The sequence below is a fragment of the Pseudopipra pipra genome, chromosome Z (genome assembly GCF_036250125.1).
Source record: "Pseudopipra pipra isolate bDixPip1 chromosome Z, bDixPip1.hap1, whole genome shotgun sequence".
NCBI classification, from domain to species: Eukaryota; Metazoa; Chordata; class Aves; order Passeriformes; family Pipridae; genus Pseudopipra; species Pseudopipra pipra.
The window spans coordinates 55,109,098-55,137,056 of NC_087581.1; the positions used below are offsets into that span (position 1 = coordinate 55,109,098).

At 38.4% G+C, this 27,959-nt stretch overlaps 1 protein-coding gene across 3 annotated transcripts in view; it reads right to left on the reverse strand.

The window, feature by feature from the left end:
• Positions 1-1,631: 1,631 nt before the first annotated feature.
• Positions 1,632-27,959, reverse strand: part of SMC5 (structural maintenance of chromosomes 5) — a 47,268-nt gene continuing 20,940 nt past the window's right edge. Inside the window, exons 11-24 of one of the 3 annotated variants that reach the window (XM_064641081.1) lie at positions 27,291-27,404; positions 26,101-26,195; positions 25,764-25,896; positions 24,268-24,441; positions 23,958-24,127; positions 20,330-20,453; positions 17,211-17,333; positions 12,291-12,416; positions 11,751-11,846; positions 11,266-11,370; positions 10,933-11,052; positions 8,261-8,440; positions 8,070-8,165; positions 1,632-5,466 (exon numbers count right to left, since the gene is read on the reverse strand). In XM_064641081.1, coding sequence (XP_064497151.1) covers positions 5,308-5,466; positions 8,070-8,165; positions 8,261-8,440; positions 10,933-11,052; positions 11,266-11,370; positions 11,751-11,846; positions 12,291-12,416; positions 17,211-17,333; positions 20,330-20,453; positions 23,958-24,127; positions 24,268-24,441; positions 25,764-25,896; positions 26,101-26,195; positions 27,291-27,404 — 1,815 coding nt within the window. In that variant the 3' untranslated portion in view covers positions 1,632-5,307. Of the gene's footprint in view, positions 5,467-5,487; positions 5,999-8,069; positions 8,166-8,260; positions 8,441-10,932; positions 11,053-11,265; positions 11,371-11,750; positions 11,847-12,290; positions 12,417-17,210; positions 17,334-20,329; positions 20,454-23,957; positions 24,128-24,267; positions 24,442-25,763; positions 25,897-26,100; positions 26,196-27,290; positions 27,405-27,959 lie in introns of those variants that run through there. The other 2 variants (XM_064641083.1, XM_064641082.1) reach the window with 2 other exon arrangements.

Consider the following 27,959-nt stretch of genomic DNA (forward strand, 5'->3'; position numbering starts at 1 on the left):
TTTAAGGGACTGCCTTAAAGAAGGGGAAGCTTTCCCAATGGCAAGAATTTTGCAGTTACCATGTTTTCAGTGTCATGCTCTCTTCAATGAGAAACTCCCTGACCCCTAAAACACCTCCTCAAACACTTCCACAAGTATTGTGGAAATCTTCCCATTTCAAAAAGAGAAGGTCTTGACTGCCATCAGTTCTGATCCTTAACAGATGCTTCTTTCTGTATTTTTCCAACTCATGGCTTTTGGGGTGAGAGAGAGAAGAATCCCTATTGCTTTTGATTTGTACTTTTGAAATTCCTGCAACTGTTACTCTATTTTTACTGGCTTGTGGCCTCCAATTCACAAGGATAAACATCCTATCGCTTTTCATATCAAAACCCATCAGTCTCTATTTCAGTGTTGTCTGTTGCCTCTTAGGCCATATAATGCCTGGGTGTCTGCACAACGAAACACAAGGTACCAAGGAACTGGAGTGTGTAAACCACAGCACAAGGAGAATCTCTGAGTAGACAGAGGCAGCTCACCATGCCAAGATACAAGAAAACCCTACTGGAATTCAGAACACATGGAAAAAGAAACCAAAGAAGAGAGACAACATCAGAGCCCTCCGCACACTGTGCTAAAAAGGTACACAGAAAAGTCTTGAGCTTTTCCCAATGGCTGTTTTCCTCTTTTGGCTAATGGGCAGGGGCCAGAAAGACAACAGTAGAAGTTTCAGCAGACATAGATGTAAATTGCATTAGAGCTCCCTGCAGACACCACATGTAAGTTTGGGCTCTTCTGCTGTTAATGAGTGCTTTGCTGGCCTTGAATAGTGTTTCCAAGCTGAAAAAGTCTGTCAGAAAACACATGGCCAGGGAAAAACACAATTGTGTTACTAGCTTGTGCAATGCTGGTGGCAAATCACTGCCTTTGCCCTTCTGAACTGCAGAAGATAATCCAGGCCTAATCTAGAAACTAAGCTACATTCAGCTCTTATACCTCACGAACCACATTTCTTAGGGCTATCATTTTTAAACTGAAACATATCAAGGGGGACAGCCTTACTGTAAATTTATCCAAACTGAAACAAAGGAGATTCTCCCAATATAACTTACTCCAATGATTTTTCATGAACATACTGATTTTTTACATACTGACACTTAAGGAAGTACATACACACTGAAGACTGTACCACTTTAATTATACTGGCACCAAGCCAGTATATTTTATACAGCAAAGTGTATTTTAAATACTACAAAATTTCTGACCAAAAAAGTTCTTCATGGACAGTACAGTTCAGCTCAGAAGCAAACACAAAGTGGAATCAGATTCCTCAACCACCACAGCCCACAGAAAACTGTAACATCACAGGCTTTTCACCTGAACAGACCTTTAAGCATCACTGCAGGAGCACAAAGTGAGGCTGATACTGTCAGCAGTGTCTGAGAGTGTCTTTGCACTCCTTCTGTCGATCATTTGCTTTGGATTTATGCTGTAATTCTTCAGGAAAACCAACAACAAACCCAACAAACAAAATACCTATGCAAAAAAACCCAACCAAACAAAAACCCCACAAACAAACAAAAAAAACCAACCAAAAAAACAACATCCATCCCCCTCAAAAACAACCAAAAAAACCCAACAAACCAAAAATAAACAGTCAAAAAACCCTTTATTTTCCATGAAAAAGCTATTACATGACCCAAACTGAGGCAAACCAGTGCTAATGGACTGCAGTTAAGATCAAGCTGCATACTGTTCACAGTCTACAGCTTTGGTTACAAATTGGGGAAGGGGGAATTGGAGACTTTTCCCTTTTAAATTACATCATCCTGATTTGCTTTGAACCATTCATGTTGCACATTGCCTGTGCCCTCTTCTGCTCTTTGTTCTTTTCCAAGGCTCCTTGATATCTTCTGCCACCCTGAGTTATCATCTGTTCCCTTCTTTCTTCTTGCAAAATCAGCTCTGACTGCCACTGTGCATGGTTCCTTATCCCCAACAAAGTGAATTCTGTCATTCCTTTCCAGCTAACTTGCCATGTTCTCATATCCATGCTTCCCTGTGAGCAGGTGACTTGCTCTTCTGAGTACACAATGAGCAAAGATATTTGCCACCATTTTATGTAGCTCCAGGTGCAATAATGAAGGGCATAATGTCATGTTTTGAGACCAATATACACTGTGGGTTAATCCTAGGTAGCAGGTCAGTGCCAGGCAGCCACTTGCTCACCCTCCCCCAGTGGGATGGGCCAGAGACTCAGGATAAAAATGGGAAAACTTGTGGATTGAGATAAAGACAGTTTAATAACTACAGCAAAAGCTGCATGCACAAGCAAAGCAAAATGGGGAATTCATTCACTATTTCCCATCAACAGACAAGTGTTCAGCTAGTCCTCCAGAAAAGCAGGGCTCCATCCCACACAGTGGCTACTTGAGACGACATAATTCCAAATGTCCCTTCTTCGTCCCCTGGCTTTCACTGCTGAGGACAATGTCATACAGCACGAGATAGCCCTCTCGTCAGCTGGGGTCAGCTGTCCTACCTGTGTCCCCTCCCATCTTCTTATAAACTTCTTGTGTTAGTGGGGTAGTGCAAGAACCAGGAAAGGACTCAATGCAGTGCAATCACAGCTCAGCAATAGCCAAAACATCCCTATATTACCAACAGTGTTCTTGGTCACAGACCCAAAACATAACCCCATACAAGCTACTATGAAGAAAATTAACTCTATCCCAGCCCAAACCAGTGCACTTGTCAAAAAAACCCACGGGCCTGGTGGGGGTAACAAATAGATCAACAGAAGAAAGACTGGACAACTGGAGAATTTTACTTCAAGAGGAACAGAAGGCATCTTGGAATAAACCAAAGACAAAAGCCTCTAGTAGTGTTAACTCTAAGTACCACTTGCTGTGAGGCCTGGAGCAGGTGCCTATCCCAGCCTCTAAAGAGCATCTACCATACTTCTCAGTAAGCATCCTGCAGCCCAGCCCAGCTCTGTCATCTCTCATTAACTCTAAAAGCTTGGAGAACAGATGTTTCCAGTCAGGAACAAATTTGTCAGGACACATTTATTTTATTTCCAGTACAAAACTAAGCTTCATCTAAGCATGTTAAAAGCAGTGTAGTGGTGCAAGGGTCTCTCCTCATTGTAGTTTGTTGTTTTGACTAAGCAATCTCTCCTAAATAACAATAATGTACCTGCACAAGTACATGTTGTATTAAATGCCTTTTTTTTCCCCCAAGATCTTTTTATTTCTCAGTAAGTCACAATTTCCATGCTCTTTCTCTCTGTTGCAATACATAAGCAGAGACAGATGCTTGTTAGAACTGCAGATGCTGGTGGAAGAAGATCTTAGCCCTAGTCTTCAGCTGGTCTAAACAACAGAGCACCTATTTTTTGAGAAAGCTCAATTTATACATCAGCTGTTAAGACTATTTGGGGTCTTTCCACTTCTACATTTTTGAGATGTCCCTCCTGTCTAGTCAGCAGGGAAAGCTGGATATCACATGTATATTTAACCTTAACTCCCACTCATTCTCCCCTCCTCGAAGTTACATTGAAATCAATTCCATGGGTTTTTATAGCAAGAGCTGAATGTCAGTAGCAAAGCATGAGGAAGCTGGCAGCACAGAAGGGCCCTGTTAGCTGGTAGAGAATGCTCTGTGACACTGCAGCTACATTTGGCAACTCCATGTGGATTTTCAAGTTTGAATACACTACCAAGTTCAAAAGGCTCCCCTTTACACCAGAAGGTCTCTGGATGCACCTCTCACACAAATCAGCAGGTGACTAACAGGACCCAGTGTATAGGAGGCCACAGCCACGTTGTGCAGCCCACTGCAAACAGCAATGGCTGCTTCCATATACAGACCTCCCTCAGAGGCCTCAGGTAGGAGAGCTGCTGGACACTGAAGATCTATTTGTTAGTACCATGACAGTGGTAGTTTTGCAGCTCATTACACTGCCTAGGGTAAGTTAATATGAATGACAGTATTGTATTAAGATTGCAGTAAGATACAATGAAATCAGCACCTGTGGTCAATGGCTTCAAGGAAAAAGCAAACACCTCTTCACTTGTGCAGTGTGGCAGCCACGTATCCACAAGAGGTAATTTTTTGAGACAGGATCTGAAGTGTCATCCTCTTGAAATAAGTCACTTCTATTTCCTACCTCAGTTTGAAACATGAGAAAGGAACTGAAATCAAAGAAGAAATCCCATGAAGTTCTAACATGACAGCATTAAGAATAGATAGTGCTCTCTAGTCGCAGAAGAACCAAGTCTTAACACATGTTCGTGTAAGTAGTTTCACTTATTTAGACACTGAAAGCAAATTGCACTTTTCATACAGTGATGCTCCGAAACTAAACAGAATGTCTGTTTTTACAACTCCCTAAAAATAAAAATGAAAAACATAACAAAACAACCACCTTAAAGTTCAGGGTTACAAGAAGCAAAGTATTTTGTCTATCAAAGAACACATATAAAACAAAGACCCTGCAATACACTGGACAGACAGACAGACCTGCAATTTTAATTATGTTGAGGAAACTCTGCTGACCAACCCAAACCCTGGACCAGAGCTCAAGTTTCCACACTCTTTTAGCTCTTCTGTCAAATATTTGTGATTTTGTGACCTTATCCCTTGAGGACTACAAAATGAAACATTATGTCAAAAATGATAAATAATGATTATAAAGTATATACTCAAGAGTAATACATTCATAGAACCGTATTCTTTATATTAAGTTCAGGTGTATTTTCACAAAATAAAAACCAGTGCTCAGCTACTTACAAATCTTTCTCTTCCTACAGATCATCTGAACTAATTAAAAAAGGTTACATTTCAATAGGGGAACTTTAGATAACATCCATATCTGTGGTAAATGAAGACTATTTACCAAAAGCTAATTGCATTTTTTCGGGGAAAAAAAAAACGGACTCCAAAAAACAACGGTAATAGAATTAGTCCAGCATAACCTAGAAAAATTAACTGTACTTCTGATGCTGCATTACTGAAAAAAAACCAAACAGAAAAATACAAGAAATTTCCTTTTTTATTTAAACCTATCATTGAGAAAAAGCAAGTTCTTCAGAGAAAGTGACCACTATGATAGGCTTCAAAAAGAAATCATGCACTTCAAATCTGTCATACATTTGTGTAAATTTTAAGATTCATGTTCTTAATTATCAATTCTTTGCAGGTTCTCCTCTTTGACAACTTCTGGAGTCTTGAAAGGCAAATGTTTCAAAAAAGGTCTACAGAAAAATTTTATATATATAAACATTTTTATATATATGTTTCTACAGAAACATTTTATATATATAGCTACATATCTGTAGCTATACACTGTTCAGCCATCCTTGAAAGTCGACGTCGTCGCTTCATGAAATACTTTGTGTTCCATTTTTTTGACTCCACCATAAAAGGTCCACTGTAGACAAACAGCACAGTCATCTTGTCACTGTAAGTGAGATTCCACAGGAGCTAGTGAAAAACACAAACCCCAAAGTCAAAATAGGTACATGTTTCCCATTTTCTAAAAAGGGAAGTCTACATGAGACCTTAGATCTCAAAAGGTCAATATGGCAGAATTATAGCCTTTCTGACAGATGATGTACATTTGTTCCTAGAAACCACCTCAAAGAGACTCCACTCATTCTTCAGGCAATTTCCATGTGTCACTATTCTTATTGGAAGAAACCGTTTCAGTACTTTTTTTCTGTATGCACAATGGGGAGAGAGTAACAGTTGGTTTTCCTTTTTTTTTTCCTAGGGCAGGATAGGAAGTAGATTTACTTGGGTACAATTATTATGTCTCTCTTTAGCCTTGTGCTCCTCTAAGCTAAGCAATTTTCATTAGCGGAAACTCAATCAAAACTACTTAAAAGTTGCTCTGCTGTCTTCTGGAGTAACTCAGCCCCCCCCAACTACTTTTCTGAAGGTCACAGCCAAAGCTGGACACCTACCACAATCCAAATCTTGCAGGCACAAGCCCAGGAGACAGATGTCATGCAAGCTGTAGGGTTATGTGCAGTGGTCAGGATGATGTTTAGCAATTTACCTGTAACTGATGCTCAACTTATTATCCACAGTAACTTGTCTCCCCAGTCATTTAGGCCTTAGACCAGATGCTGTTGTTGATTTTTCCCAGTTAAGTACCAAATTTTATGCTTGTCTGTGCTGAAATGAATCCTGTTTTCAATTAAAAGATACCTAAGATTGTTTAGAATTCTAATCTTGCTTTACAGTCAAAAAAGGATTAACTCCCAACATGGTGATAATTCATATGTTTAACAAATGTAATTTGTTTCAGCACAGATTCTTATTAAAAATACTGATTTTCAAATCCACTTCTAAGGAACACACTCAGTTCATCTACTCATTTGACCATTAATTACAGAATACAATTTTCCTAATCAACTTTACTGCATACTAGTTTATACCCCTTCCCATCTATAGCTTGCTTAAAAATATAGCTGGGGAAGGTGTCAACAAAAAAAAGAGTCACAGTTTTCCCTGTATCCACTGGGTACATACATAGAATTTACCTTAGAATGGCAATTAGTCACACTTCCTAGTATGTGATTACATCCTTGCTTTCTAGGAAGTGGTAACATACAGCACAGGCTCAGGAACTGCAGGTAAGGCACTGCAACAGCAGTCTGGCTTTCTCCTCAGCCTGCCCTGTGCAGCCTTTCAAGATTCTCTGATGTGCCCACTCAAACACTGTTATGGGCTAAAATCTGTACATGACATGCTCTCTCACTGATGTTTCTTGTGACAGGCCATTACAACTTTGCTGTGGCCATCACCTGTTTGTGGGGAGTGGGAAGAAGGGGTAGCCAGAAAGATGTAATACCTTCAGCCACCTCTTCATAGCACTGTCTTTTGTTGCTGAATAATGCTTCCGAGATTTTTTTACCCGTTTTATTTTTATTCTCTTCCTTCTGGTTAGCTCTGCACAACTCCCATTTCCCCGTCTCTATTCTTAGTAATTTGACAATGAGCACAACTTTTAGAACAGAACACAACTCTGAACCCCAGACAGTCATTTTCTACAGTTTCCTAGATTTGGGAAGCATTATAGTTAGTTGAACTATCTCTATTTTTTCAACATCTAAATCATTCTGTTCCTTCTCAAAGCAAGAGAGAGCACAGAAAAGCTGATCCAATAAGGAAGGGAATCTCAAGAAGATAAAAGAGAGTGGGTAACACAGAGAACAATAAAGAAGTAATGTGGTCAGGAAACCATGAAACTGTGTGGAGGCAAGTATACAGCAAGATCAGAAGGAACAAGCAGCACCCACCTTCCACCCACTTTCAGTCAGGTAAATGCTGTTAAGGTGGCTTTACTCAGACCCTTCAACTGTTATGTACAGAAAATAATAGCATAAACCAGCCAGATTTTCTAAAACAGTGAGTAACAGGGTGCAGACCCAGTATCTTAATAAAAACCAGCCCACTACTGACTGCTTGTCTCCCTGGTGCACATATAACCTTCACTAGTTCAATACCATTAGTTTCTGTTAAAGGTGTGGGTGAACTGTACTTACCTTAGTCCTTTCAAGCCTTGGCATCACATCACCACATCACTTAGTAAGTCAATTATCTTTTAATTTTTTTATTTTAACAGAAGAGTACAATTAAGCACTCTTGGAGCCTTGCTCTCACCTTTTCTCAGCTTCTGTGTCTCCGATTATTACTTGAATAGTTTTCCTATATTAATATGGGACATCAGCAGCACTAGCCTGCTCCTCCTCCAGTATCGTCATCTGACTTGTTTGGAAATTGGTCTTTTCTACAGTTTGAATTGTGTTAGCTAGAGGCCTTGTTCCATGGTAACCCTAGCCACTGGTGGTTAACATATGATACTTCCACTGAATGGGTTTTTGAGGACATGAGCCTTGGTCTAAGTTGCCTCAATTCTTGCCAGGACTGTCCTTAAAATGGACAAATCCTCTCAGTTACCCTTTAATATATTAAAGTCCTTAGGTAAAACAGAGCTAAGTTATACAGTGTTTATAGAGGTATTATCACACAAATCTTAAATCTACACTAAATTTTTCATTTTATTTTCTGCCACGCACCTTTGGTGTAATGAGGAAGTACTGAGATGCCTTTTTTTTACAAGCAGTTTCGACAACCATTTGAAAAACTCTTCTCTCATTCACTGGATCCATTCCCTAAAAGGGAAAAAAAAAAAAACCAAAACTGTTCTCTTCACTATGTCACAAGCACATGTATGTAATAAGTTCAATACTGCACTATTGATCCTCACCTGATTTATTTCATCAACAATCCTGAAAGGACATGTGTTGAGTTCTTGTAGAGCCATCAGGTACAACATAGTGGAAACACTCTTCTCACCTCCACTCTGATGATATGGAGTCAATTCATGAAGTTCAGTGCCACTGCGGAATTTGACTCTAATGCGAATCCCATACTTGTCGTACTCCTCCTGTAAAAGCCAGTACCTGTCGGACTCATTTTCTTCATAATACAGCTTATTTTATAATTACATGCAAATTGAAGAAATTTATGACAAATATTCTACAAGGGTCTATAAACTACTCAGTTTCAACTTAAAATCAATATATTAATTCTGTTTCATCTATTTTCCTTAAATCTCATATACTTCAACAACACTCCTTCCCCATGACAATGATCTGTTCATTTCTGAATCCCTGGTAAGAAAGGTTTCATACACATTCGGAACATCAGTAGGAAAAAAAATTTTGGCTAGAAAAAGAAGAAAACAATGTCCCTATAAATTCCATTAATCAGAAAAAAAATTAGGGCATTAGGGTACATGGTACTACCAAATTGAACAAAGGAGTGATGGTGGTGTGTAGGTTAAGATTCCATCTGAACCTCTTTCAAGTGCAACCAGTCCAAAATTCACCACAGCAATTTTCTTTTCATCCTTAACACAGGAAAACCACACACAAAGATTCCAACCCTGGCTTTTCTTTAACAGTAAAGTGACACTGGTCAGCAGCCTGAGTCAATGCAAAGGTGTCAGGTAACAGATGTGATTCAAAAGAAGCATCATGCAAGGAAATACATTCATAATTCAGAGAAAACAGAAATCTCCAGAGTACTCATTAATATTTCTGAAGTTGTGTTCAGTTGTTCTGATCACAACTTCATGTAAGGAGAAATAAAAACTAGGATCTAAGGTCTCTAGACCCACTATAATTTTAGATCCATTTGCACAGACTGAAGCTAGGTTCAGGAAAGTGAACAAGGTACAGGCTAGCAAAACTTTGAGTAAGAAAGATTTACCCTCCAACACAGCCATGATAGTGTCAGAAAGTCAGGCCTTTGTTGCCAGACTATTTGGAATGCCAGTTTCTACAACTGACAAGATGTTCAAGACCTGACAAGAACGATGCTCAAAACTCCCCATGGGGAAATCAAGGAATGTGAGGGTTATCACTGCTAGTCAAGGAAAGTCAAAATGTTCACTGAGGCTTGTGCTAGGACAGCTAGGAAGAACCCAGTGAAGTGTTCCACACAGTATCACAGATTCAGAATCACAGAATCAATTTTGTTGGAAAAGACCTCTGAGATAATAGAGTTCAACTTATTACTGAACACCACCATGTCAACTAGACCACCTCCTTAGGCAGTTAGTTCCAATGTCTAGTCTCCCTTTCTGTGAAATCTCTCCCAATGTCCAAGATTCCTCCTATTACTGTCACCAAGGACATCAACAGATCTCAAGTTACCTGCAAGGCAGGCTAACAGAGGTTTGAACTTCAGTGTCACACAAATATTTCTAAGAAAAGATAATTCTACCTCAAGAGTGTTTCTCTTTATATCTACAGGTCAGGCAAAAGACCCTGCTGCAGCAAAGGGTAAGGAATCCAAGCTCAGGAACAGATTATCTACCTTTCTGCATTTTTGCCACTGATCCCCCTGAGGAAGGAAATTTTACTCACTGGCACAATACCACTGGCTAACCTCTTAAAACTACTTGTGACATCTTTGCTATAGAAAAGCAAGACCTTCCAAAGAAGATACTCAGAAAGACAGTCCAGACTCCTTTTGCTTTTGAACTGCTTTAATGTTCCTTCTGTGTTCTCACTGCCAACTTACTTTTATCTAAAAGATAGTTTTGTGTAAAATAGATCTGACTCTCCAGGTAACTATCAAAAGACCAGAAAAGTCCATGTTTTAATGTCCTACTGTTTCATACTAGTCTCCATTTTTTATGCAGTTCATATACAGAGCCTTGTCGGACACTATTCTGCCCCGAGTAATAGCTACCACTTCAAATATTTTTAAAAAAGCTGCTTGAGTTAATTTACAATAGCAAAAAAAAGAAAAACTTAAGTCTTAATTTTCACTATTGTGGAGTCTATGCATTAACACATGTAAGTTTTGAAATCATCACTAGAGAGATCAATTTAAAACAAAATATCCAACTTCTTTTCTGTTCACTGTAGTTACTATTTCTCCCTAAATTCTACTGATGCTTTAAACTCTTCAGAGGTAAACCCTGCTGAGAGCATAACAGGATGGGCCCAATGACTGCTGCTTCCAGAACAGACAAAATGCCAGCACACTCCAGCAGAAACTACATGTAGAATGAAATCAACACCTAATAATAGTAGATATAGATGATAACAGAGGAACACAAATCAGCTGAAAATGCAGAATAAAATCATTAATTTCATAAATCTGAGTTACAGCTTCTAACCAAGCTCTGTAAGTTGCAAGCCTATTCCACAAGTCAAGACGTGAAGTCCTATCTATCTGGATAAAGACCCAATTTTCTTCAAATCAGACTGGTAAGTAAGTTCACTACACAAAGTGTTCAGTAAAAGTTCATTACTTTTTAAAAATAACATCTCCAAATGACCACTTGTTACTTTTCTCTAGCAATAAATGGACAAAAGGTGATGCAAAAAAATGTTATTCTTCCATATGAAAAATAAATCTTACCTCATTTTCCACATGAAGATCAACTTCACCAACACACTGCATAGAACTAAAGAACTTACTGAACTTAGCATTAATTTGTTCAATCATGCCTTTCAAGAGGTTTAGCCACCTTTCTTTGACCTAAAAGTAGACAAACCCATGTAAAACCAGTTCAAAAACTGAATTTTCCCTTAAAGATAGCATTTAAAGAAACATCATGATTAGGGAAGCTCACATCTCAGTTTACACACGACAATTTGAAATGTTACCCTTTATTTCTGTACATACATTTGTTCTATAATGTATAATGAAATAAGATTATAATGATACCAAAGTGATAACTTGAGCTATTACCTCTGAAATGCTTTGCCTAAAGTTATTCAATTCATTTTTCTTTTCCTCTAGATATTTTGTCAACTGCTGTATTTCTTGTGTTTGCTTATTGTATTCTTCAACAACCTGCCAGAATAAAAAAAAAGGTAATCAACACAACGTTTCCCAATTCTAACCTTCACTGTAATAATATCACACTGCACTGATAATGTTCAAATACAATTATATACACTATTGCATTGCACACTAAACATTTCTAGCTTTAAAACAAAGAAATTGTAAAGCATTACCTCTTTCACTTTTTTTTTAAAAGGCACAGAACACACTGTTCTCTTGGAACAACCTACTTAAAATTTGAATAGATGCAGAATCTGGCATTTACAGCACATTGTTCCTGCTGTCTAGCTTTTTATACCTATACCAAGGGATGTAGCACAGAGTGGAAAGCAAGTACAGTGCAAGTAGAGGGGGAGGAAGAGTGAGTGGAAGGTAAGTACTGAACATACTGAAGCATTCAGGCCTGTGAAACAGGAGGCCCTGGTCTTCTCTTCGTTCAGAAGAGCATCAATTTCCTCCAATGTGTTTGGAAGAGCCTGAAAACTCTACAAGAGAAAGGATGCAAGTGTTACAAAGCAATACTAATGAAGGACTCACATTTTCTAAAAAGAAATTGAATAAACCATAAAGTATTCTATTACTTTTAACCAGGATGTTGCATATTCAAAATTTAACACAGCAAAATTCCCTTTACAAACTACTTTGGACAGAGAAGGAAGCTAGACAAATACGGCCTCTAATTATTTCTGTGAACAAAATACTATGGATTTTAATTAAAATCTCAGATCAAATTTTCTCTCCCCTTTGCACAAAACAAAGTGATAGTCAGAGGGTATTCCAGCACTATTTAAAGGTTCTTTAAAAGGTTAAGTGACAATAAAAGAAATACACATGATCCTTTACTGGGAGCTCCCTAATATAAAGTAAAGAATACTCTTTGCAGAAGTTATACATTTAAGACAGATGTGGAGATTTGTTTTTGTACATACAATTTGCAATTCTCTTGGAAAATCTTGATCTGGACTCAATTTGCAGACCTGTTGAGCTTGCTTCATCAGCTCCTTGCAGTTCTCATAAAGAACTCGCTTCTTATCATCCAGTTCATGAAACCATTGCTGTCAGAAATGTTAAAGATATTTTAAAAAATACACCTTATTTTTAAATTTTATTATGAATTTCTAGAGATGACACTAGCACACTGGCAACAAACCACATATGAAGTAGAAGTGAAATCAGACTGAATGTTAGAATATTGAAAAAATTTGTTTCAACAAACAGAACTCATTATACCTCTCTGCTCCAAGGCAACAGATGCCAAGGTAAACTGTCAAAAGCAAATTCTTCTAACACAGGTAAATTTATTTACTAGATGCCTCAAAATAGACTATTTTACAGGAAGTTACCTATAAGCCAAAACACAACTGTTGCGAGCGTTATATTAGATCACATTTAAATGTATTTATCTCATTAGGAAAGCACAGTGGACATGATGTACACTGAGTGATTATTTCAGCTGACATTTTACCACGTAAACATCATCATTACACAATCAGAAGTACCTAATTTGTTGTTTCATATTCTACCTCTGTAATAGAGCTAGAAAAATACAAAAGAAACACACACTATTTTTAAACTAGTGCTTAAAAGTATTTGAAATGCAGGTATGGTTCTGGTTTCACAGTGGTCGCAAGGCTAAACTCTTTGGAACTTACTACAGGTAAGCAGCTAACTCAGCCCATGACTTACTACGCAATGGTATGTCAACAGTCATTTACAGCAGTTAAAATACAGTACATAAAATACAGCACCTTCACAAAACACCAAGCTAAAGATTATGTCAAATAAGCAGTATTCAGGCAAAAGAATTTGGAAAGTCTGCAGTATCTCTCTCCACCTGACCCCAGCAATCGCACTCACTCATCTCTCTGTATGTGGAATGCTTCTGCTTCCAATTGCTGAGTCTGCAGTGTTTGGGAGTGATTGCTCACTACAGCCTACCAGCTCAGGTGAGCACCACTGCAAGACAGCTGGGAGATGCCAACGCTCAGAAGGGAAAAGGACTACATACAAACATACTGGTAGATCTTAACCAGTGTTAATTTACTATACATTTGCTTAGTGATTACACATACATTCCATCTTTTCAATTGACCAGTACACTGCAGGAATACATTATTTCCAATTTTTTCAGAGGCACAAAATTCTAGTTCAAAAATCCATACGCACAGTATTTTCCTTCAGCGTTTTCTTCTGGCAGTTTGGAAAGTTTAGTTATATTCTTATATTTATGAGAGCTTTATCTTTCCAATTATTGTTGTTGTGTACCTCAGTTAAATATGGGAGCCCTCCAGTGGTGAAAAAATTTCAAAGCTTTCCTTTGGAGATTATGCAGTTAGAGAAACACTTATTTTGAAATACAGGACACAGACATTGATAGCAACTCTCATTACTTTCTGGCAATTTAATGAATCCTTATTCATTAAATACAACAGAAGTAGTAGTAGTAGATGTGACTGTGAGTGATCATCCAACGGAGTTCTCACACTTAACTCAAGAATTAGGGCTGCTCTTCTCAACGTGTATCAAATCAAAAATCCTGTTCTTCCCCTCTCTCCACACCAAGCACTATATTTTGCTTTAGAGATAAGCACTTTACAGTCTCCATAAACACACTGTATTTTTCTACACTGTTTTTCAGAAAGGTTGAGGAAAACAAAAAAGACCTTTTTAAGGTCTTTTATGAAGACTTCATGAAGTCTACTGCAGAGAAGGAGGGTAATGTCACAGGGGTGGGAAGAAGGAGTGGCGTTAGAGCTGTACAGATAAAACAGTAAAGGGAAGATGTCGCTTTTTCTGTTTACAGCCAAGATCTTATATTACACTGAATTGGCATAAACAAACCTATACAGCACAACACTTACGTTCCATTGGATATCTGCATATGTCACATAATACATTAAATAAAAAAATTTTAGGAATGTTTTACAAAGTCCTAAATTAAAATGGGACCCAGAAATTCAAAGCCTTAAAGGCTTAATGTGAAATGTGTTTGACTTCATGATCATGAAGGCAAAGGATACAGTCAGCAGCACCCATACTTTTTTATATAAGCAGCATTGATTTTATACTTATGTGTTTGACCATTTCCAGAGCTCAAGTCAATTCTGAATCATTTGAAGTGGGTAATCTCAACTCTCAATTGTACCTAAAGCTTCCACTTGAAGCCCTGCAGAGCTGAATGGAATAAGAGTTCAAGGTGATCTCTAGGCACTGCAAATGCCAAGTAGATTCAACATGGAATATGCTTGATCCAAGCCAAATAAAATTCTTCAGGGAAGAGGAAAATACATGTTTGGCAGTGGAAACTTCAGTATTCAACAGAAAGACTGGAAAGAAATAGACATTGGATGTGATTATGAAGCATGTACCAGAATAAATGCACTGATAGTTCAACAACAGGTTAAGTTTCAATTTTCATTCACCTTTGCCAGTTTACTGTCTTGGCCACATGCTAAATAGAATGGTAAGGTTCCTGTTGATTTCTTGAAGGTGCTTCAATAAAACAATTGTAGATAAAAAGAGCAGGTCTAAGAATTGCCATTTTGAACAGAGATGCTGCCATAAAAAATGGTAAGTCTAGAGAAAACCTTAAATTTGTTTCAGCCAACAGCATAAGAAACAGTTTGTAAATAGCTGTATCCACATACTTCAGGAAAGTTCTGCACTAGTACAGAGCTGCAATTACAGCTTCCATAAAGGATTCTACCAAAGAGCAGAAACCAATTCTATTCTGTATGCACAAGTAACTCCTATTCTGTTGCACTCATCAGTACTGCAATTGGTTTTATGCAAAATAAGAAGCTGGTTAAAGAAAACAGAGCTAGCAGTAGTGAATTTGTTTGAACCCAGTTTGAACTTCTCATGAATTTGTTTGAACCCATGCCTGTAAATGAACAAAGCAAGTCAATTAGCAAGACTTTCAAACAACCATCATAAACAAACATGCAGGCAACTATGGCAATTACCTAATGAGCAAATGGGGCTAACAATCCTCCTTAATGTTCAGTATGGGTCACAAACACAGGTTTTACTTTCCAGGCTCATAAAATAAATTAAATACAAAGGTAAGATATCACTATATCCCACTTGAACTGTAGTGATAAAATAAAAACACCTGAAATCTGTTGTTGCTAACTGGATTGTTCAAAAACATGTCCTTTTTGAGCCTTTCCACTTAAATTGTTAAAAAAATGAAGCAACAAACAACCTATCTCTCCACATTGTCCTACTGCGGAGACCTCAAAAAAGGTTTCCACTTAGATGTCTAAAGTGGGGTTTCTGTTTGGTTCAAATCACTGTTAGATATTTACTCAGGTACTATAAAACCTCAAGCAAAAAACCCCTAATCTCCTCATGGTAAAATCTTCTAGAAGGGTCTTCTACACTTACACAGCATACGGGGAAGTATAGCTTTGGATTTCCATGTACATGAAAAATTAAGATGCACTTGAACACTCAGAGGAGTTTTCCTCCAGAGCAGGTGCACTTCTAGAAATTCTAATCGCTGTGATTACTAATTTTAGGGTTTTATTTGTTTTAATGTTCATTGAGTCAACCATCAAAAATAAAGCACTAATATGATTTCTTCTAGTGATGGGGTTGAATGTAACCCAGTAACAACAAGTAATGGGATCCCCCCTGACTCAAACACCTCTTCACCAGTGAAGGAGGCAATTTCTGTTTAAAAACTATCAGAACATTTACCTCACAAGTACTGCCTACTAAGCTGACCAGACATCTAACTATGCATCAGCCCAAGCTTCTCTCTAAAATGATGAAGATGTGGGCAGAGACAACTAAAAACATTAAATAAATTTCCCAGTGAAAATACACACTGCTCACATGGCTTTGTAATACATTCTTACTCCTTATTGAGCTCTAGCAATAGTCATTTGCATTGGATTTTGATAAACTCTGAATAAAAGGTGCATCATGTGTGAGAACTGATGCAACACCAGTTTTCCAAATAACATGCTGGACTTGTCTCTGTCTTCAAGTCACTTTTTGCTCCTCTTAGGAAGTTCTCCTCTGCCCAGTTTTCCTGCAAGTGATGGAAACCATAACCTCAAGTGGTTTTCTGAAGACATGCCAAGGTCATTCTTTTTGGAAGTATGTATCCATATCCATGCAAAATAACTATCACTTACCTTTTGAACCACTTTCCAGTTCTTCAAATTGAATTAGCAGTAGGTTATAGGCAAAAAACCCAGAAAACTTACCTCTCTTTGCTTTCATAGTTTACTCCCCAGAGCATTTAAAGCTTGTACCACTACACAAATACAAAAATTGACCTCTATGCAGCAATCCATGAGCATCACAGCATCCTCTACTCTTCGAAAAGAATATCTGCCTGTGGAACTAATTCCTCAGAAACTGTCTTTTTACCTGAACACAACATAGCTTCCTTAATATGATCAATACAAGGGCCGTACATCCTCCTTTCTGTCCGCAAAAAAAGGCATTTAATTACAGCACAAGACAATGAGCTATGAAAGAAAGGTAAAATAGTTCTGTTCTGCTGCTGCTCCTTCTGGTTCATCTTGAGTTGGTATTTCCCACGTGGGTCAGAGCTACTTGTCCATGGACAGACTCAGAAGAAAAATAATACTTCCAAGTGACAGCTAGCGTTTTTACACACACTATGCATTTCAACAAAAAGATCCAAGGTATGACTGTTTGGGCACATTTTCACAGAAGCTTATCTGTCTTGAAGTCAAACTACAGAAATCAAGGCTAAATATTTAGCAGTACTAATACCCACTCCTAAGCAAAGACAGAAAAGCATCCTTTTGAACTTCCACATAAGATGATGTCGTAGTAGATATCCCAGTATTCATAGAAGTTTTTACCTCTGCAGCTTTTAGCTGTACAGTTCCTGGTTTATACTCTGATTCTAGTCTGGCCTTCTCAGCAATCACCTTACTCCTTCGAAGAGTCAAAACCCCTTTGAGGATGCTCAGTGGAATGATATCCTACAAAGAAAACAGAACAGATAATTTTTTTTCCACCAGAGACTCAAAACCAATATAATGACTATCGGGCTTCAGAAATTATCCAGTTTTTTTTAGTCATAACACACAATCTCACACTGTGTTTAGCTCATCAACACTGCTGTCAAATTCAATAAAAAAGGTGACTTATTGCTGACCCAAGTTCTTCAAGATGTATAGTCACCAAGTACTTTCATCTCTAAATATCACATCACTTTCAACCAAACAATTTTACATCAAAAAAACCCCATATTCTCTTTCCCTTCACCATATGTGAAATGTAAGAGAAGCGAAGGTAGCTTCAATTGTTTCTCAGAGATAGAATTCGGTGGACGTCATGGTGGATTTTGGTGGACGCTATACGTCACACACAGAGATGAAAAGAGGTCAAAAAATAAACACAAAGATATATACATCTCTTAATGACAACACAAGGTGATTGAGAGATGCACAGTGACTCCAGTGTCTTGTTTCTTAACTGGAAAAGTGTCTGACAACAGAAGGAGGCTCTATTTGGGAAGCTTCTTAACAGGTTTTAGCGATTCCCAGAACCTGATTTGACAGTGTTGACATTAAAATGCTTGTTTCTTTAAACAAGTCAGCCTCAGGAATGATCTAGAGGCTTCAAAATCAGCAACAGATTCTTGGCTGCTTGAACGATATCTCTTTTTTTTTTTTTAATGATGGGCTTATAAATACAAAAGAATCCTCTCCCTTAATGAAAGGGAGGACAAGGTTTCAGCTGTCAACATAGAGGACCTACAAGATGAAGATTTGAGTGTGTTAGCTTCTGACCACAATGGTGAGCCATGATCTGACAAGGTTTGATATCTGAATTTCTGTAGTGTGAACTTGGACACAGGAAAATGTCTATTTCCAATTCTCTTAAACAGCTTAAAAACAACTATCAGAAATGCAAACTGAAAAAAAAAATTAAAAAGGGAGATAAAAAAAAATGGAAAACCTTAAGATTATTCAGTAACAACAGCACAAACAGAACTACATCTAAAAAGCAGTGCCAGACTCTAACTATGGAACATGGCTGTTTCTGTCAACTGGCTGTAAAGTATTGACATTTATTAGGTACGTGCCAGGTACACTCTGCCATGTGTGTTTGTGTAAGTACACATGCAGCCTGTCTCTCCAGTTGACTCACAAACTCTTCTAAAAAAAGAGATCATATTACCATTCACGCACACACACAAATCCTGCCTATTTTAAATTTCCCTCTGTGGCAGAAATGAGTATGTCTGAAACATACAACTACTGAAGTTTTTCTCACTTTAATAACTTACAGCTAGTATAACTACAGAATCTAATAAAAAAAATACAAAGACTCAAATTTGGAAGCATACATGAAGTTTGGCTTGGGAACAACTTGATATGTATGGATTTCAACTATTGTGATGAAACATATAATGAAATATCTTCCTTGTACCAGATCATTTTCTTCTTTTCAGTATGTACTAGCATGTATTTGCTACAGCACACCAAGTGTGAAAATTGAGTTAACACACAGCTGAAATAAATCCTTTTTGCAATCAATAACTATTTCAGGCAAATACCATCCATCCTCCCCTACACTCCTGGTATTCTGAGAAATACACAGTATGTGTCAGATCTGTTTTCCTGTACTGGGTGAAAAAGAATTTAAGAGACATTCTTCAGGCAGGTCATACAGCGCTCAGTAGACAACTTCAGCTGCACTTTACAACAGCAGCACATTGCATAAGTTTTGAGAAGTTACTTTTCAGCACTGTTACTAGCTTCACAAGGTCTGTAATTTCTGTGAAGCAATCTACAGTTTAAGTAATACTTTTAACATGGCAGGTGTCTTCTGCCATTCTTTGGCATTTTCAAACTACTGTGGCTGGCTGACCCAAAGGTGATCTCTGAAATAATGCCTTGTTGCCAAGTCCACACCTATCAACAAACAGAAACAACCCATCCATCTGGAGTATTTTTTTCTGTATTATATAAACATCAGCAATTGAAGTATTTAGAAATCATCCTCACTTCAAAGGTAACACTCAGCTCTTTTCAGGGGTAAGCAAGAACATGTTTCGATGTTAGTAAGTGATGGCAAAGGGAAAACATACATGCTCAAAGCGGTTGCAAGAACAGGACCATTTCTTGCTGACTGCACAAGCAGATTCCCTTGGAACTAAATGTCTTCTAATTGCTAAAACAAACCAATCAAACCCCACCAATCCTCCCCCACCCCCCTCCAAAAAAAAAAAATCACCTAAGAAAATTCACCTTACAGTATCTTCCATCACTAGGACTTGCAGGCTTAAGTTAATGCAACAAGTTAAGTCCAGACTGTTTCTTGAGTTAAAGAAAAGCCTTATGACATTGGAGCCTGAGACCTGAGTATCTTTGCTATCCTTGACATTTTCCACAGTCACAGACACTCAGGACACTTTTTCACATAACTAATGAATATTCTTTTCTCAGTAAAATCAAGAAGAGAAAAAAAAAAAAGGAGACGATGAACTAGGGTGGAAGAAAAAGTTTAAAGTTAGGAAGTATTCAGAAAACATATTGGATGAAATAGTTACAGAGTTCATTCCTGTATTTACTGAATCAAACCATGGATTGTTAAGACTTCAGTCACAGACTCTCAATCAACACAAGCAAATGATCTACAAATCAATGACAGACGAACAAGTTCAAGTTCATAAAACCTTCAAAAGAACTTTCTCTTGAAGGAAACTAGCTCAAACATTTACAGGAATGCATGCAAATGCTGCATGTCTCCTACTTAAACTAGAAGAATTGGGCTTTTCCTATTATTGTGAGATTAGCTCAGCTGATTAAAGCATGGTGCTAATAAAGCAAGGTTGTAGTTTCAATCCCTGGATGGACCATTCACCTAAGAGTTGGACTTACTGATCCTTGTAAGTCCCTTCCAACTCAGAATATTCTGTGAACTCTGTGAATAAAAGTGGAACACATACCAAGATACAAATACATACCTTTGTGAGATACATAAACTCAGTAACGAGTTCTGCTTTCTGCTTATTTATTTCTTTGATCTTTAGATTTGCCAGTTGAGATTCCTTCTCTACATCAATAGCATCTTGTTCCAGCTGTCTTAAACTATGGGAGGAATCAATATTTGATTAATCATGATTAAAAATAAGTTGTAATAAAAATACAAAAATTGTTTAACTTGATGATAAACCAATAGTTAGCAAGGATATGAATTTGTAAATCTAAACATTCCAAATACATTAGCAGCATTCCCAATCTCCTGTTTTTAAACTGAAGAAATAAAAAAGACAAGAAAATTAATAGACAAACTCCAATTTTGGCTACTAACAGCATCAGCATCCCTCCACAAGCAGAGTCCTTTACTTCCGTAAATTTCAAATAAGAAAAAAATCAGTATAAGGAATGACATTTTTCTTCTGCTTTTACGTCTTTACAACAATACAGCATAGGAGAATTCAGGAAGTTTGCTTATTTTTTGTTACATTTACTACCAAAAAAACCCAACTGTGTCCTCATCTTAGCAAAAAAAACAGAATTTTCACTTGTCTTAAACTTCCAAAACACGTAAGAAGTTCACATATGAAATAATCGTGACATTTTAGTTGAGCTGCAAAGCATTTGGAATTGCCAAACAGGCCAAGAGGACAATCCAGGAAATTACAAACTAATCATTTTTACTTTGATCCCTAGAAAACTCCAGAGCAAAGCCCCTTGGAAAATAATTCTAGAGGCATAAGAGAGATGGTGATCAGGAACATTCAGAAAGCATTTACGAGGGGTACATCATACCTGATGAATCCAACTGTAAAAGAACAAGGTGACAGGAGACCAAATGGTTGTCATTTACCTCAATTTTAGCAAGGCTTTCTGGTGATAAAAGCAAGTGATAAAAGCTCACCTGGACACATATAAAGGAGAGACAACAGCAGGTGAGGGAAGCCCAAGTAATACCCTACACCTTAGCTACTCACAGGCCTGTGACAGTAGCCAACAGTTCATGAAATTCCCATGTCCACAAGCCCAGAGTAGCATAGGGGCACCCTGGCAGACAGGAACCCAAATTCAGAACTCAGAGGAAGGGACACCCTGTCCCCGGACAGCCTCAGCACCAGTGTCCAGGTGTGAAACCCAACAAGATAAGTCAATACTACAGCACCCTCTGGATTAAGGGAGTGTTGCTTCCTTGAGGTGGAACTGAATCATAGAACAGTTTAGGTTGGAAAAGACCTTTAAGATCATTGAGTTCAATCGTTACCCTAACACTGCCAAGTCCTCAACAACGCCATGTTTCTAAGAGCCACATCTGCATGTCATGTTACAAAACCGAAAAACCAACCAAAATAAAAAAAAAGCCACTCTGATAAGGCAGTAAAATACAGCCCTCATTTAATTTCAGGCTCTGAAATGCAAAAATATATTTGAAAAAGCTATTGTCATTTAAGATTGCAGGGGTACCACATGGGGCTCCAAGGATGAATGAGAACATGCCTCTCTGTGCCTCCCTCTGCAAGATTAAACAGCAGTCCCCAACCCTAATTCAACTGTTGGCACCACCTTTGGTGACAGTTCTCCTGGCAAAGGAAGAGTCACACCTCCTTCCCCACCCAATTATCGTGAAATCACACGTCACAGGAAGAGATCTGCTTGTCTGTGATGGCTGCATCTGGCTGGAGAAGAGTGAGTAGGACTTAAATGACAGCCACCAGAGTGGCACCATAGGTCAGAGGTGGACATGGTGCCAGCACCTGGTACAAGTGGAAGTGTGCAAGAGTGTTTGATCCCTAACAAAGATCAAGCCATACTAGATGGGAACTGGCCTGGGAGCCAAGGGATTGGGTATATGTGTCACTAAGAGTGAGACCACAGGAAGAAATGGCTACTGGAGAGACCAGGGGAGTCCAGCCAGGCTGCTGCTTCTACTGGTGAGACCTGCTGGCATGTGCATGTATTTCAGAGGTAAGATGACAGGGGTAATGGCTACGAGGCAGGGACTGGGCGAGTCCCAGCTACCTCTATACATTTGTATTGCCTCGGTGTCTCTGAGGGAAGGACCGTAGAAAGGGCTACTGGGAAACTAGAGCCACAGCCAGTTCAGTGTGCATGTACACATGGGTGAGACAATCTGTCCAAGCAACAGGAGCAGGGCTACAGCCGCAGGGGCTTGCATTCCCAGGTACCAGACAGTGGAGAGACTGAGGTCCAGAGGCAGTTACTGTGCAGATTCAGTGTCTGGAGCCAGCTGCTCATGGGATCCACACTGCTCACAGGTATGCATAGAAGCTTTTCTAGGGGAGCCCCATGCTGCTCAGAGTAGAAACATGAGGCAGCCACTGGTGCTGCATTTGCGCCATTGCTTTGTGCGTCTATCTGTGCTGTATGGTCATGTGTAAATACTTACATGCTGTTCAGATGTGTTCTGTGTATCTGGTGGGAAGTCAGGATTAGCCTCACTATTGGATGCAAGTGGGAGGACTAAGCTGCATCAGCTCCACCTTCCCCTCAGTTTGCTTGAACCAGACTCATTTCTGTAACTTTTTCAATGCTGTCTCCAACACTACGGATGTATTGAATTTTGAAGACCACAGTCTGAATTAATGAAAGACTAGATGGGTAAAAAGAGATAGCCACTCTTGAGTTTGTTGTATCCTGCCTGGAGGCCAGTATCAAGTGGGGTACCACAGGACTATGTTCTAGGGCCTGTCCTGTTAAACACTCCTGACACAACAAGGAGACAGAGGGCCCCTGTCATCACATTTTCTGATTACACTAAACTGGGGGAAGGAGTAGGGCTGCTCTTCAGAGGGATCAACAAAACGGTCATGAGATTCAGCAAGGACAAATGCATTGAGAAGCAGGCTGGTCTGGCAGTGATACAGGCTCAGGACAGACTGACTGCAGCAAAGTTCACAGTGAAGGACTTGGGGTATTGGTGGAACAGTGAGCTGCGCATGAGCGGGCAGTGTGCCTGGGCAGCAAATACAGTCCTTGGCTGTGTGAGTGGAAGCACAGGCAGGATGAGAATGATTTTTTTCCTCTGTTCAGTACTACACATGGTCAATGAATGACAGTGGTCCAAAGCTGAAAAGACTGAGACTGGATGTCAGTGTTGTCTACTGCTTTTGGGAGTGTGAGCTTAAATGAAATACCTCCTCAGCCATGCCCAGATTCTGCCTTAAGACAAAGCATAACGGAAGAACTGATTGCAGAGGCCCGCAAAACAAAAGAATGTTATGAAAAATGCTATGGACAACTAGGTCCAACTCAAACCCTGACACACTTACTTAGTACCATTTATGTACATTATGGTATTATCTAGATATGTACTGCTAAAATAGATGAATATGGTAATATTAGGGGTCACTGCATGGAATTATTCAAACTGGAATCCTATGATTTTATTACAGGAAACCATCTGGAACACTGTTACCTGGTCTTAGATACTGTTTTAAATCTTAACTTCTAAACACCTTACTTGTCTTGATTATCACCTGTTATCTGATGCTCAGCCACTGGTTACTTTGTAAAAGCACACTGTAGTAAGAAGGTGGCAAAAATAACTTTGTTATTAAAATGTTCATTTTGCATAAGATAATATGGCTTGTTTCCTACCTATCATACTTCAAAGCCATTTTTGATTCCAATTGTCTCCTTCTGTTTCCTCTCTCTAAAAGGTCCTTCTTCTGTTGCCTGAGCTCATTGTCTCTGTGTTCCAGATGTTTCTGTCTCTCAAACAACGTAGTCAAACGCATATCCAATGACTTCGACATGTTATTGATGTCCTGAAATAAAAGAACACACACCACTACTAGCATTCTTACTACAGATATACCATACTAACAACATGCAAGTATGCTCCTCTTATTGTATAATAAAATGGGTAGTAGTTCACAACATGTACAGCACAGAAATAAATTCCTACCTGTTGCTGGCTTTCCAACTGCCTTCTTTCATCTGTATCCACAGAACCACTGAGAAACTGTGCTGCCCTCAGGAATGTGTTAGTAGAGAGGGTTCGATTTGTATAAGAAGATACTTTAATAATATATCTTTCTTCCGCTGTGTATATTTGCCTAAATTTGGTTTCTCGTATGACCTAAAAAACACACAAAAATATTAATCTGACAAAAGCACTGCTTAAGGCAATGCTTTTCAGAACAACGAATAAACTAAAATCCACAGTAAAAAACTTCAGTTTATGCAAGACTCCAACTTGCTAACAAGCTTTGCAAAAAGATGATGCTATGTTTAATGCAGCATTATACTTGTAATTCAGACTGGCGAGCAAAGAACTGTTAACTGTTACTCTGTCATACAGCAGTTAAACAGGTTATGACTATTACTATATTACAGATACCAGAAGCAACTGTTAATATTTGTATTGTATCATGAACAAGGATTGTACTGGCTGCAGATGCATTGACACGTTATAGGTGTAGCCTGCGTAACACAGAAACAAAGTACTCAAGAAACTAAAAGATGAAGCCATAAAGTGAGCTGTAATGCATTATCTTCAGTCAAGTAAATGCTTCTGGAGAAATAAGGAGGTATAAAAATACTAGTTGCTACTTTTAAATTACTCATATCAAAAAGGATATGGTAAATCTTTGGTTATTTCTAATAATGCAAGGTAACACAGTACTTCAAAAAGATATAAAGACATAAAATGTCCAGTAAACCAGAAAACAGCAAAAAGCCTCCACAGGATAAGATAAATCTGACCAAAAATTTTGTTCAGTTTATATACACAGCACCAGCTGTATTCCCTTGATTTGGTTCAGTAAAGAGTGTTTACTTTGATTTATCACTCAGACTCTGGTTGACAACTATCCTTGTTTCAGTCAATAAAGGGTTAATTTTCTGCCATAGCCAAGAAAGGGCATGGCTGAGGGGGCATGGTCCATGACCTCTTAAGTCATTAGGGAAGAGATACAACATACAGGTGAACTGGTGATGGAGGGGTGGACTGAACCATGGACAGTCTCCCAGGTTATCCACAACCGTGAAACACTGCAATGAAGCAGCCAAATGAGTGAAGCCTCTGTGGTAAGGGGAGGGCGACAGTCGAAATATAAATACAAGGGGCCTGGCAGACTGATTACTGAGCTGCATCCCCCTCTTGTCTACTGCAAAAAATTAACTCTGTCTTTGGCCCAAACCAGGACACTGACTTGGAACAGCATACAGGTGAAAGACAGATTTAACTTCCTGTGAAGTACTGTATTAAGATAATTGAATTTGTTAAAATGTCTTGCAGTATATTAGTCAATAATGAACTGTTTCCACTTCTAAAGGACAAATAAAAGGAGAAACAAAATCACTAAAGCAATTTTTTTGCTTTCTCCAGATTAACTTGACAAAAAATTTCCACAATAAAACTCTAGACTATAGGTGTTTGTGCTACTTCAGATACTTTACCCTTTCAATCATGTCTCTGGTCTTCTCTGTTCCCACAGGAACTTCATGAACATGATATTGGTAACAAAGATAACTCATCACAGGACGAGGAGCATCAAATAACTCTCGTAAATATGAGAAAAATCCATACTGGCTGAAGAAAAGGAAAAATAAGCACCCATCAGAAATCAAATTTAGCAGGTAAGCAAGCTGAAGTTACTAAGTCAGAAAGAAGTCCCACTAACCCAGAACTGAACTGGTCCAAAAATCTGATTTGCATAGAAAATTCTAATATATAGCAATAGCAAAAAACAACTGCATTTAAAACCATTCCCCCCAAATACAATCTGATACATACTGTAATTCCTCAATAGGTCTTGAAGGGAGGCTTTCAGCACATGATGCAGCAGGTGCGCATACAGCATTCACTCTTAGTTTCTGATGATCACGTATCTATATTAGATTTGGTAAAGAAGACCAGGAAAATTCACCACACGAAAATAAAGTATTTATTATCAATTTACAGCATCAGAATTCTTTTAAACTGATGACCTCTGGAAGAACCCACACAAATACACTCTGGCTCAGGTATAACCAAGTTCTCTAAAAGCAAACTGTTAATGTCTCTAAGTATTATGCACTACAGGAAAACAAAAGCAATCAAATCCAGAGCCAGATGCTCAATCTGAACAGTTAATCTGGATGCAATAAGGAAGCCCATGGTCTCAAGCTGTATAGCCATTTTGCACAGAGAATGGTAGACCACTGACTGCAAACATGTTGAAAAACCTAACCCTAACAGCACAGAAAAGACTGTGGATATAAATGAAACATCAGTTTAGCTAGTTAAAGCAGCCTTGCACTGGGTTCCACAACCTGCAGGCAAGACAAGCCCTCAGAATCTCAGATATCACCCCTATTGTTCGTGTATATAAAAATTACTAGCTTCTGTGAAGGGCAGACCTGTGAAGGTCTTCAAAAATTGCAGGACAGTTTGTCACTGAGCACACTATTCTGTGGACAGGAGATAGGAAGCATTATGACAGTTTAACACCATATCTTATGGCTTTTTCCTCCTGCATCATCTACCTGGCTTTCAAAAGGAACAATGTCCTCTATGATTCAGGAAGGAGCAGTACTAAGAAGATACAAGCCTGATTTGTAACTTGGACCATTGCATCTCACAGATGCTCTTGTCTCTTTCGTGAGAAGGCACTGCAAAATCTTGGTACTCAATTTGTAGATCCCCACTCTGGCCCATTTTCTTGTACACAGTATTTTATATTTAGCAATTATCACCTAGTCAAAAAAGATAAGAAGGTATTTCTAAAAAGATATTCTTAATATTTCTGCATTCCTCTACGGAATGTTACTCTAAGATTTAAAAAAAGTCTTACTGATTAAGAAAACCTTGATCCAGAAGAAAACCTTTAAACATTTTGCATTAGCTATTGTTCCAATCGAAACTTAATATTTACTTTGTAAACTCCAAAGTTTAAGGCTCGTACATCAGTATTTAATCGATTTTTAAAATGGGTGCCAACTTGCCTCTACAAGAAACACTTCCATATCTTCTTGACTCTCAAAAACAAAAGCCCTCATGTCATCACTTGAAATGTGGTTTTCAATATATTTAGCATGTCTACTGTTTCTTGGATTGATCTAATAAAAAAAGATAATGAGAAAGTGATTTAATACAATTGGACTTATTACCCCAAAAAACATTTTAAATAATCAAGATTATATGCATGCCTACATTTAATGAAAACAAAGAAAATGTCTTTAAAAACATATCCTCTGCCTTTTTTGCAACCAATTCTCCTGGGAAGAAATCTACTGTAAGTCATAGGTCATTGTGCTTAGTTTTTAGCCATCCATATCCTTCTTCAGCACACCCAAAGCTACCACCTCTCTCCATACCACCACTCCCTCTTCTGCTCCACCCTAACCTTACAATTGCAACCACCCCCATCTGATGTCTAATGCCCTTGCTCCAGTACTACTAAAGCAAAGGCATCCCATCAAAGCATTTGTAAAATTAACTTGATGTGGTCTTCCAGGAAGAATTGAAATTCTTGGGATTCTATACTAAAAAAAAGTAACATTGAATAGTCCTAGTGCATGTACAAAATGTAAGAATTGATATACAAATATTCTAATATACTTATTTAAATTGCAGCAATACACTATTAAATAAGCTTGCAATTCTAATGAGAA